At 40.0% G+C, this 12,886-nt stretch overlaps 1 protein-coding gene across 9 annotated transcripts in view; it reads left to right on the top strand.

Moving 5' to 3' along the window:
- Window positions 1–12,886, top strand: part of NFIA (nuclear factor I A) — a 469,138-nt gene that overhangs the window by 425,610 nt on the left and 30,642 nt on the right. For all 9 annotated transcript variants that reach the window (XM_075131796.1, XM_075131795.1, XM_075131792.1 and 6 more), the window contains one exon: window positions 8,476–8,567. In XM_075131796.1, the coding sequence (XP_074987897.1) occupies window positions 8,476–8,567 (92 nt within the window). The remainder of the gene's footprint in view (window positions 1–8,475; window positions 8,568–12,886) is intronic.

Genomic DNA, 12,886 nt, shown 5'->3' with positions numbered 1-12,886 from the left:
GCAGCTAATGTATGGGGGTGGAGCTGGGACATTCAAGATGCTCTGTAGTTTCATGAAGAAGCTATGCTGCTGGCCTTCCACTTGTGTCCCGTGACCAACGCTAGACAGCACTACATTGAACTCAGGGGCAAACCCACACAGAGGGTCTTGCTTCTTGTACAGACCAGGCCAGACTCCCTGGAGCTCAATCCTTTTATAGTTTCTTTGGGAATAAGTCTTTCTAGATGAACCCAGACTCATTGCCCTTATGACCAGCTCTCTGGCAGGCCCTGCATTTGGAGCAGGTAGCTTGTGGTATTTCTTCTACTGAGGGGGAGAGCATTAATTTTCTCTTCACCACCCACACAGCCCTCATGTATTTTTTGTAGCCACAAGTCAAATATTCAAATTCCTACATGCACATTGGAGCCACCATTTTGGATTCATTCTGCTAGGAAGCAAATGTGCATGAGCTGGGTTTGAAGCTTTAAACATTTTGGGCATACAGGGAGTTAATTGCAAATGGTTTAATGAAACGATGCTCAAATTGTCACTGAAAAACAAAGCGGAAGTTTTCAGTACTTTAATGGCAGGGGGACTGGTTCCCCAATTAAATGAATCCAGAATGAAGTCCAAGAATAAGCCATTATTGGAATGATAAACACTTTTATTTCAAATGCCTCCTTGAGAGTTTACAATTTCAGAGATGGCCACTGAGGAAGCACATTAGATAGATTAGATGGAGAGTGCCCAAAAATCAATGCACTCTAAACAGCAAATCCTTGGGATGCTTTCAAATTATTTAAATGCTGCATGTGGCCACTGCTTGATGTCCAAGGAGGCATGTATTATTTAACAAATATAAAGCCCAAGTTCTTAAAGCTTCAGGCACAACTCAGGTGATTCACACCTCAGAGACCAGAGGCCAGTATTGTGGCTGTGACATGGTGGGTTCCATGGGGCATTGCACGGTCCTGATATTTCTTGTGTTTTCATGGCATCCTTTAACTGGACAGGATTGTTTGCGTTTCAGGCTTGCTTGGGAATTATAATTGTGACAGAAAGGTTGGGAGGGTGAGATTTAAAACACGGGATTTAAGCTAAGACAGGCCCGTAACTTAGAAGTGTCAAGAGATCATGGTTGCTAGTACTGCTCAGAAAATTTCTGTCAGAATGAAATTCCCCCCTCCCGCCCGTTTTCTAGCTATTTCTGACCAACACTTTTTATATCATGAACCTGTTTGTCTTAGCACTTTTGAAGTCAGGTATCAGTTAACTTAATGCTTTCTTGCTCTTCAATAAGATTCAGTAGTGGGCCACTAAAAGGTTAACATTTACTCACTGGTGAGTGGTATTTGAAATAACTCAGTATTTCCCTGTCTTTAGAGTTGGAAAATATGAAGTCAGTATACTAGACATGCCATCATTTATAATTATAGCTCATAAGTTACGGGCAATTTGTGCCATTTAAAAGAAAAAAAAATCTAAAACCATTTTAACAATTACCTTAATGTTTATTTTATGTGATCTTTGGAGTCTATAAACAATAAATGTGTATTTGGCCAGATTCTCTGCTGATGTAAATTGGCTTACCTACACTGAAATCAGTGGAGCTACACTGATTTACACTACCAGGAGATCTGGCCCATTGTGGCAAAGAGTGTTCAACCAAGAGCTGTCAAGATAATCCAGGTTTTCTCAAGAGCAGCTAGTTAATGGTATTTAAACAAAAGATTAGGAAAAATAATTACTGTTGGTAATTAGTCAATCTGATATCTAAACATCCACTTCTGTACATTTTCAAGCATGCACCTTCCGTTTGATAAGAGTCATGAATGTTAAATAGAAGAGTGAATTGAGTTTTAAAGATGTGTGTAATACAATTTTAAGTCCACATTTTATGGAAATATGGACTACAGGAATGATTTCCAAAGAAAAATATATCACATACATACCTGAGCCTGTTGAAGCATGTATAGCAAAATAAAGTGCCAGGACTTTTCCATTAGGGAACACCCATTTTTAACAGTCTCAGAAGAGTTCAAATGGCACTATTCTAATCCATAGGAACCCTCCCATTGTCATTGATTTCCACAGCATAGTAGCACAGAATAGGCCACTCTCCATATATTTGTCTTGCTGGACAATCTTGTCACATAATGTTCTGCAAATTTAGAACTGTCCTTCAAAATGGAGGACGGGTAGCCAGATTATAGCTACAAAGTTTTGCTGACATACATCCGAAAATGTCCATCATTACAACTCAGAGTCAGTAATTTCCTGGATCCTACCCTGTTCCTTGCTCCCATTATACTGTGGACTTTGTTGCTTATTGGGGTCCTTAACTAAGTGTAAAAACTGTCAAAGTGCACTGGTATCTGTATCCTTAGGCAGTATCTTGAGTTCAGAATACGTAACATACCATAGAAAGAAGTCCTTGCTGAGAAGTGTTTTGCTATTGTGGAGGAGGGGTTGTTTATTAGAGTACAAATAGCCAGTACAGAGTAACCAGAACTACATGAAAAGATGTTTTCCATGGTTACACAGTTCCAAGGCACCAGTGCTGGAAGCATCCCTTTTATATGGCTGTTTGCCCTCCATGGCATTATAATGTGGGAAGTCATTTACTGAACGGAAGAGGAAGTTCTTATACAGGAGTGATATTAGCATTTGGCCAGACTCTCTTTTGCTGTGTGGAGAGGAATAAAGGCCCCAAGGAAATATGTGAAGGGGATTGGAATTTGTTTCATGCTGTTTCCCTCCTTTGATCTGGTAAAAAGTCCTCTGCAGAGTGTGCATTTTGAGGCTCTAATAGACATTGGAATATAGCCCTCCAGGGGGGTGAAGAGGCCAGGAGAAGCTGCTCAATATGTCATGATCTCCTGGGAAGTAGAACTTAAGACCACAATACAATGTTATGGTGGTTAACAATCTCAGAGCAGCAGTAAAACTCTCCAACAGTGGGATTAACTTTCTGTGGAAAGCATGACCATATCACACTGCTTAAGGAAGGAAAACCCTATGGAGGTACACTGGGGTATTTACCTCTGTGCTGTGGTATGGGATGCACAGACTCGGGCTCAGAATTTCCAACTGTAAGTCTTACCACATTTGCAAGAGTAGTATCTCCATCAGTGAGGAGATGCAAGGGAGATGGGCGCTCATACGATTTCTGGAGGTAAGTTTTTCCTCCAAGCACAGGTTTTTCTGCAGAATAGTTTATCCTTAACATAACACACAGACCCTGAGTTAGCATCCAATCTCTCCCCCTTCTGAGGATTTGATTTTATTGGTAACTCAAAACCAACACAACACAAACATCACCCTAAGCTGTTTTCCAAAGCCTTACTGTTCCTGGAATTGACCTGCTGTGGCCCAAAGAAACACCACCTCCATTAGGTACGAACTGGAGTTTATTAGGTTAGTAGAACCAACTGACTGAGCAATAATTCCCCAGGGGATTAGCACCTGAGCCCAGGGTGACTCAGCAGAAACCCTCATTCCCATGCAGTGTCTAAGATTTTTTCCATCTTGTTACCCCATTATTTTTAAAAAACACGACTTTTTAAATGAAAGTTATTTCCTAACGCGCCATAACTGTGCCCAGGGAGAAGAACCTTTTCGGTTCCATTTGTAGCACAAGAGACTTATTGCTTTTGTGCCTTTGTACAAAAAAGCTTTCACATTAATCAGCAATGGTAGCAGGAAGAGAAGAGTAATTTGTGGCTAAAGCACAGGACTGACAATCAGGAGGTTTGGGTTCTAGTTCTTACTCTGCCACGCATTTGCTGTGTGCCGCTTGAGCAAGCCTATTCAGCTCTCTGTGCTGTACCCTCCCAGTGATGACCACTGACCAACATTGCTGAATGTGTAAGTGTTGCAGTATGCATTAAGATCCTCCGATGGAGGGCGCTCCTGCAATGCAAAGCATTGTATGTGTGCATGTTCTTATATATGGCGTCATATCTGTCTCACCAGAAGGGTGCAATGTAGCACTAAATAGCTTATAAGATGGTGTAGCTATTCATATCAGACATATGTGCCTATTTTTCTTCCTGGTCTGTAAAGGAGAAACTTGACCGTGTATCAGACTACCACTGACTGGAATTCTGCTTTGCCAGCAGGCAGTCATCCTTGTTAATTCACAACCAAAAGATAGACTGCACACTCTTTCATGTGACAACACTTCTTTCAGCAAAGTATAGGTAAAAGGTTTCTGCAAAGTTGGGAAGTGCTGCCTTATAATACATCACACTCATAACATTGTTGGTTGTTTTCTCTTGTCTTTCATGCTATTTCTTGCCATTTTGGCTAAATATTGGAGGCTTGTGTGAGCAAATGTTCTTTCCCTGCCAGCGCTTTCGCTCTTGCTTGTTCCTAAAGTGAAGCATCATAGCAAATTTTTGGTATCGTGCTCATTTCCATGGCTACAGACTATGGTGTCACAAATTCCCCACAGCAGATTCCAGATGAAGCAAGGCCGGGCAAGGCAGGAAAATGTTCTTGTTCAAACACGAAGGGCCAGCGTTTCAGCTGGTGTAAACTTCCAGAGGAAGTTTGTAGATATCCATTAGCTCAGGATGTGGCCCAAATTGCCGAGAAGGGAGGAAAGGATGATCTTATGGTTAAAACACAGGACTGACCATCAGAAGACAAAGATTCTAGTCTTGTTACCTTTCTGTGCCTCAGGTTGCCCCTTCTGTAAAATAAAGTATGAAAATCCCACTGTAAAGGAAGCTATTTAAAACACATAATTTGATATAGCTTTAACTAACCAGTGGGATTTCCTAGTTCCTATCCTAAAAAGAGGAGAGTAAAAGTGCCAAATTATGGGACCTCCAGGAATATCTCAACCCAACCTCCTGTATCAAGCAGGAAGAACTCTACACTGTACTTGGATGGGAAATTTCTAAGGAAAAGCCAGAATATTGCAGGAAGTGGTTCAGGGATGCAGTAAGCTGGCACTTTTGTACCCGATATCTTTCCCTTTACCAAACTAGTGTTCCAGCATGGTAATAGGGATTGCTGCTGTTGAATATTCAGCTTTTTATATGAGACACAAAATGGAGCTTGACCACTTGTGGTCCTCAAAAGTCCTATGGCACTTCACACCAGAGTATGGATGTTAGCTTAGCTCCGGGGTCCTGGTGAAATTCCGTCTTAAGGAATTACTTTCTCACCGCCTAGATGCTCCCTGTAGTTTCAGTATTCTTCGGCTGTAAACTTTTTTACAGTTGCTGTTTGCTCTTAAGGAGACACCAACTTGAAATCTAAGCACTTTCAGGAAGTGAGTTAAAAGCAGTTGCAGGTTCTACACCAAAGGAAGAAACATTCCACCCAAGAGGTGGTCAGCTGAAGTGACTCCTGCATACAGCGTATAGTTTATGAAGTGCCTTAGAATCCCTTGGCATGAAAGGTGTTTGAACTGACAAAAAATAATTAAAATAGGGAATTATATGGAAAGCACGATAAGGCTAACACTGCTAGCATATATACTATACTCTGAAATGTAATAAACATATATATGAGGTTGTCAGTACCTAAACAACATATAGTAACTTTTAGAACACTTTTGTAAGTCAAGTAATGTGAGAATTTGGAGCTTCACTGGCCATTTATATAAAGTGCACAATAGTTCCAAAAGCTTCATACCTACCCATTGATCTAAATTTTTAGCAAGTGCATTTGTAACATTACAGAAGTTTACTTTATAGTTATCACAAAATCTTGTGATGGTCATTGCATCCCTGTGCCTTATTTGGAATGGAAATAATGCTACATAGTACTATGGCCTGCCATGCAATCCTGAAGCCAGGATTCACTCTAGTCATCACTGTAGTTTACTGAAGTGCCGAAGAAATGTTTTGTCTTGTGCTATATGCCCATCTCACTCTTAAATCTTTACCTTATGTTCATCAATGCCTGAAACCATGAGAATTACAATGCAGACACAAGTCTTTCTGCAGTGGAGCTCTGCCACAGTAAAACAATGTAGTGATATGCAATAGCTGAAAAATGGAAGGTAAATCTGGGTTTCTTCCCTTCACTCATGAACTTTGTTTCCCTGGAGGACCTGCTCCAAAGAATTAAATGGTCCATTTGCTCATTGTCCATCCATGCTGGAAGAAAGACAGGAGGCCATAGATGTAGTTTAATTAGGCTGCAACTTTATTCACTTAAAATGTCTGGGAGCACCTTGCAATAAATTGTACAGTGCAGGAAGCGGGGGCAGGGCGTGTCAGTTCTCCACTGTTCCAGATGTAGGAGCCCTAAACCCTGCTTCCTCAGCTCCCTTAAAGGGGGCTACGAAAATGCGGGAGGTCATCTCCCTGCTGTACAAGTTGTAGGAGTCCCAAAACCCGCTTACTCAGCTCCCTTAAGGGATGCTTTCCCTCAAATCCTTTTCCAGTCCACTATATCCAAAAACCATATCCTGTCCATATCAGGTACCTGTACTGGACATGTGCTCAGAGTGTTACTTAATTTGCCATTGTCTGTACAAAATTTTAGTTTGTACTGACTTTGCTAGTACTTTTTGTGTAGCCTGTTGTAAAACTAGGCAAAGAAGTAGATGTGTTGATGTACCCCCTGGAAGACCTCTGTGTACCCCCAGGGGTACACATACCTCTGGTTGAGAACTACTGGGTTAGATTCCCCTTGCAGTTAAATCACAAGGAGAGAGGCAGTGCAAGTTAAAGCAAAGATAATTTATAGATTTCTAAAGAAATTGCCTCATTCAGAAGAGCCTCAATAGCTGACACTACTGACAGGCACACGTTGTGAATTACTGGCTTTTTTTGAATTACCAAGTGAACACACATGAAAAAGTAAGGCGTATGCATCACAAATTCTATTTTGTTCATTTATTCCTGCATTTGTAGTTTAGTTGTAATTACTCAGAAATACTTGGTAACATGCCAGGAGTGAGTACCTTGTAAAAATAATCTTAAAAATACGGAAACTCACTACAGTGCACTAAGTTCCTGTTAGATCTTTGCTGCAAATTATGGAAAGGCAGCCATGTTTTGTGTGAATATTATCAACGCTTTTACAGTAGTTTTGGGCTGAGGAGAAACTCAACATAGCAACCATTCTGAAAAGTGCTTAGCACTTTAAAATTCCGTTGGAGTGGGAACTGAAAGTGTTCAATTTCTCACAGGATTGGGACCTAATCCATATTTAAGACATCCTCAAGCATGCGTTAGTCATGGCATCACTTTGATAACATATCCTCAAAGATCATTCTATTGACATCTGATCCTTGTAGCAAGACATGACTTTACAAGTAGGATGCTGTATATGGTAGTCTCCAAACCAAAGGTCTATCTTTCACCAAACACTTTGCTTTTATAAAAAGGGCAGTAGCGTTTCACCTTTCCTGATAACTCAGTATCTTTATTTATATTTAATTATCCTTATTTTTCCTCAATATGAGGTGTCACCTCAATACTTAGCTTCACTGGAATTTGGCACAGTATTTCCTTCTATTTATAGCCATTTTTACCACTTCATCGGGGAGTTAGATTGCCAATTAGATTGTTTCACATGTTATGGATTTTATTCAGCACAGTGCATGCCTTGGCCCTTAAACATATATAACTATTCAGGTACATATTTAGATCTGCATACACAGGAAACTGAGAAAAGAAGATGGTGTGTGCAGCTGTCAAAGCAGCAGAACACTTAGAGTACTGAACGTTTTTGGAATTGACCTGAGTTCTGGACAGTTGCAATGGAGAGATGTAGAGCAGCAATAAAATCATTAAAGTACTTCAGGTTTGGAAGTAATCTGGGTTCTTGGCTTGTGTTGCTCTTAATAGCTTTACATTTTGTGGGAGCCATTCCAATTTTTAAAGAGAGCTTCAGCCTTGAGACTGATTGCACTTACCACCCCAACCAAACTGCAACCCATAATTTTTTTACCAAGGGAATCTTAGTTTGTCAGACAGATCACATGAGTACTTTAGAGCATGTAGACTCCAGCAATGGGAAAATCAGGGCTTTAACTGTATACTGTGCTCTACTGGTATGAAATAAGGGCCTGATCCTGGTAACATACCCATGAGTAACTTCACTTAAATTAATAGCTTTATTGAGATCAATGTGAATTCCTCATATGACTGAAGATACCTGGGAACACATTTGCAGGATCAGGATCTATGATATATGTTGTACAGCCTTATACCGAGAGACCTGCCCCTCTCAAAGACAAAAGTGGTTCAGATGAACTGAGCACATCTTCTTCTGGATGCATTACATCATTTTATTTAAGTATGTTGAAAGGAATGACTTTCCTTTAGTCCAGTTATGTACGTGCCTATATATTCACCATTAAAGCAAACCTTCTCAGTGTCTAAAATCAAACTCTTGCTCTAAAACGTTTGCACATTTCTGTGTTAAACATCTGCTTAGGTGGCTCTGAGATACTGTGTTTTGGTGTTGTTTGTGTGTGATCTAGTGCTGCTTCCTCAACGCACGTGTCCCTTCCCTTCACAGCCTACTCGACACCCAGCACCTCCCCCGCAAACCGATTCGTCAGTGTTGGACCTCGGGATCCAAGCTTTGTAAATATCCCTCAACAGACACAGGTGGGCAGCTTTCAACTTCTCTGTATGCAGTGCACCTTGTTATTCTTCTGTGTATTTTAATGTCTCCTTACAAAGTGAGCCGCATTTCCGCACCACTGTCAATTCACCCACATGGTCTCAGTAACAACGATGAAATGTCACTCACAATTTGTGTTTGTCTGTTGTGTTTTATTGGCTTATATGGTAATAATTCTTCCATAATTCCTCCAAACTCTCTTGCTTTCCAAGGCATTGGCTTCTAGTGTGCAATTTTTCCTCTAGGACCAAATTTTCAAATTTCTTCATTGCATCTGACATATTTGCAAGTGCATCTATTTGCACATGCAAAAGCCCAGATGAGCCAATCAGGTAATTATGGCCTTCAGCCCAATCCTGCACCACTGAAGTCATTTCAATAGGAACAGGATCCAATTCCTAATTTGCCATTTGCATGCAGGTTTTTGGGCATGCAGGTGATTTTTTTTTTGGTGGGGGGCCCAGGAGATGTGGAAACTGATGTGCTCATAACTACTATGAAGACCTAGTTAAGGGAGGGCCTTTGAAAATTTGGCTTCAGATGTCAAAATGCAAGTTAAACCAAAGAACCAACAGTTTAAAGCTCTAGCATCTTGTTTGCAGCCAACACCGTATTTCACTGCAGTGATGTTGGGGTGACTATTCAGAGATTTGCTATAGTTGAGTCAGAAGCTCAAGCAAATATTTCTTTAGAAGGATAGGGTTTAAATGCGCTTTTTCCAAGCTGTATCAAATCCTTAGTATTGATTAAGAAAATAGTTGTTGGCAGTTTTTTTAGTGGTTAATTTTAGCCAGATGTTGAAAAAAATTAAAGCAATGTTTAATATCACATTATCATGAAGCAATATAAAAACGAGAGGAACTAAAGTTCTAGGACAACTACAGCTTGTAGTTTGAAATGATTGCCTGATTACATTACAATGCTTTTAAAGGTCAACATCAAGAATTATTTTTAATATGTTTTGAACTGGCTGTGATGATTTTAAAAAGTAATAATTTAGCTAGGGTGAAGTTTTACTTTTTATCCCCTTCTGTACAATTTGAAACAGGTCTTAGATGTGAACAATAAGGATATAGATGCATGGATGTTACATGCTACATTTTCAGAACATGCATGAAGACAGAATCCACATTGTGATGTGATCAAAGCCTGCGCTATCAGCGTTATATGACTGTGTAACTTATTACTGAAAATTGTCCATTTATAGGGCTGTGACCAGATGCCTGTGAGCACAATATGTTTTCTTGCTATCTGTTCCTTTTGTATCGTTTGTTAGGGGCTTTAGTTTATAGCTGTGTCGACAGCACAGGTTCAACTACATTGAATCTCAAACCTTTCCTGCATTAAACAGGGTCACAGAAAGTACACTAGCAGCTGAGGGAGGAGGGGGTGTATGTGTTAACTCTTCAAGTTCTGATTTCTTTAGTTCATTAGTAAAGGGAAGCCTGTGTCCCAGTTTTCAAGTGTTGGGCCTCCCTTTTAGTGCCTCCTGTTTAATCGATATAGAAGGCAAGTTTTCATACGCCTCTCCATTTAAGTCATAGCATTTCTCCTGTGGTTTTGGAAAGGATCAGAACAAACAGAAATACATTGAAATAAGGAAATAGAAAAATTTTAAGGTGAGCTGTTAAAGTTTTCAAGCATTTGGCTTTTTTCTTCAGGGTCCAAGAAACTTGAAACTCTTTGGAGAACGCTCCAATAGCTTTTCTAAAAGACTGATTGGCAGATTGTTACATAGTGGAATATAACAAAATCTGAATCTGTAAGATATCAAACTTGTTTGCATTTTAAAACTAGGCTTTTTGCATTTGTTGACAGTAAATTTTGAACCCTGCAAGTTATGACTGAAGCCATTGGAAAGTGTTCTGGCCCTATTGTATGTGCTTATGTATAATACTGGATAGCAAATGACAATACCCCAGCATAACTCCAAATTAAGGCAAAACATGCTGCTCTAGATAAGGGGACTGCCAGTCTCTCTTACTACAGCTGCGTCCTTTGTGCTACTGTACTTCAGGGTACATCAGCATAACCATTATGACCCACTGTGATACTGGATTTATAATTTGCCATAAAAACCCACTGTGAATTGAAATTATTAATATAGCAGTTCTGAAGTAAACCATGTTTTAAATCAGAGAAGTGGGGTGAAAATACAGAGAAGTTAATGGTTAGGGACTTAGTTAACGCTCTTCTTGTCAAAACAAATCCCCTGTTATAATGAAATTTTTGCAGGACATTAGATCCGTCACTTAGGATATTTTCAAAATATAAAAATAAAAACAAATGAAACACTAATATATTGAAAGTGGTTGGTGTTGCTATTTCCCATCAGGAATTTTACAGTGCATTCAGTAGTCAGGTTAAGAACTGTATGGCCTGATGTTGAGAGATGCCAACACTCACAACTGCGAGAGTTCAGGGGGAGAGGTAAACACTCAGTACTTCTGAGTGTCAAGCTAGTAACTTCAATGTTACTTTTGCTGCAGCATAACTCTAGAAACTCCATTTTCTCCTAATTTAACTCTAATGGTTCATCTCCATTCTAGAGCTAGGCCCAAACCAAAAGCCTGGATTTGAACACTCCTAACTTTCATGGAAGTTCTGATCCAGACAGAAACTTTGAGAAATGACCAAATTTTAGAGACAACTTTCCAAAAGCACCATATTTTCTTCCCATGTTGCAGCTGTTTAACTGTGTCATAGACCACATACCCATAGTCATCAATCTCAAAGTTGCTACGAATTGAACATGTCCACAGAGATGTGCGGGTGCTGTTTAGCAGAACGTACATTTCACATCCCTGGATGTGCAAGGGGCTCATACAGCAGGGAAATTAAATGGTGGACAAACTAACAACAATGTTGTTGGCCTAGCACGGGAACTATTTTTCCTGTTCTTAAACAATAGAAAGTAGGAACAGGCCTTTTTTAGTGGCCGTTACGAAAATCAGCAACGGACATTTCTGTCAACACTCTGTTCTAATTAATTCCAAATGTCCTTAAATGTGAGTCATTAAGGAAGACATTTTAAATAGAAAAGTGAATATTTCATCATCATAGGTTGTTGTAGAATTACCTACTGCCCCAGGACAGATCTGGGGTAGAAGAACCAGACAAATAACTGGTTTAGTAAGTGTTCTTGTGGAAGCCCAGAGAAGACTAGAAGTTTCAAAAAGAGAGGTGTTTATAGCAGTTCAAACAATTTTGCAAATCTTGATACACTCCCTCCACCTATTCCTGTTCTGCACCAGCAGCTCACCACAGTATGGTCCCATTTGCAGGGCTATTTAAAACTGAATTACTATCTGGGCTATTAGAAGGATCACTTTAATTGGCCTGGGCCTTATTTGATGACAAAAAGGCACAGGTGTTGTAACCTTCGCTTGATAAATCATTTACTTTAGCTGCCTGACTTGTAAGCAATACAAGATCTTCAGCCTCGCTGCCTTTGCCATATGCAAATCAGAAATACAGTATGCCTGGGATATATCGTCTACTATTTCAAAAGCAAGCTCGTCCGGCTACCGCATGACTAAGTAACAGATACATTTCTTGTGTTGGCATAGTCTTGTAAAAAGAAAAGTGGCAGAGGAAATGGAAAATACCATCACATTAATCAGGGGCTAACCTTCTGGAAGCTACTACACTCCTATAAAACAAATACTGTCTCTCTCTCTTGCTGCAGAAAATAATGAAGCAAAGAGCATGCGGTCAGCATAATCAGTCTATCTAGTGACACCAAACCCAATCGAGCAGCTTGTTTTTTGGGACCAATATGTAGACTCAGGCACATTATTTTGTAACTAGTGCTTGTCAATCTGTAAGGCTGGCTGAAAAAAATATATGTTGTTTTCCATTCTGATGGGTTGGGAGCCATATAAATTCAGTTTCCTGCAGCTCCTTGCCCGCTAAACTTTGATTACCATGCAAAGTTTTTTCAGCCACCACAACAGACAGCTTATTAGAAGTTGCATTTCAGCTGGCAGAATCACTTCCTGATCCACACCACCTCTAGTCCATTTAACCTCTAGCTGAGCGTAGCAGTGCATGAACCTTGCAGGTTGAACACTGGTAAAAAGCCCTGGTACAGCAAACACAGTAATGTTCTTCACACAACAGGTAACTGGCTGGAGTTAGTCAAGGAGCTTTTGAGAAGACAGAATTTCAAATGCCCTGCTTCTTTGCTGGTTTATGGGAAGAGAATGCCACCAAATTTCCTCTTAAGAAAATACTTCAAAGAAAGACGCCAGTTAAATTTAAAATTACTGCCTGATATCTCCATACTCCATTTTACATTTGA

This window comes from Caretta caretta, chromosome 8 (genome assembly GCF_965140235.1).
Source record: "Caretta caretta isolate rCarCar2 chromosome 8, rCarCar1.hap1, whole genome shotgun sequence".
In the NCBI taxonomy this organism is placed as follows: domain Eukaryota; kingdom Metazoa; phylum Chordata; order Testudines; family Cheloniidae; genus Caretta; species Caretta caretta.
This window is presented reverse-complemented; position numbering and strand designations above follow the sequence as displayed.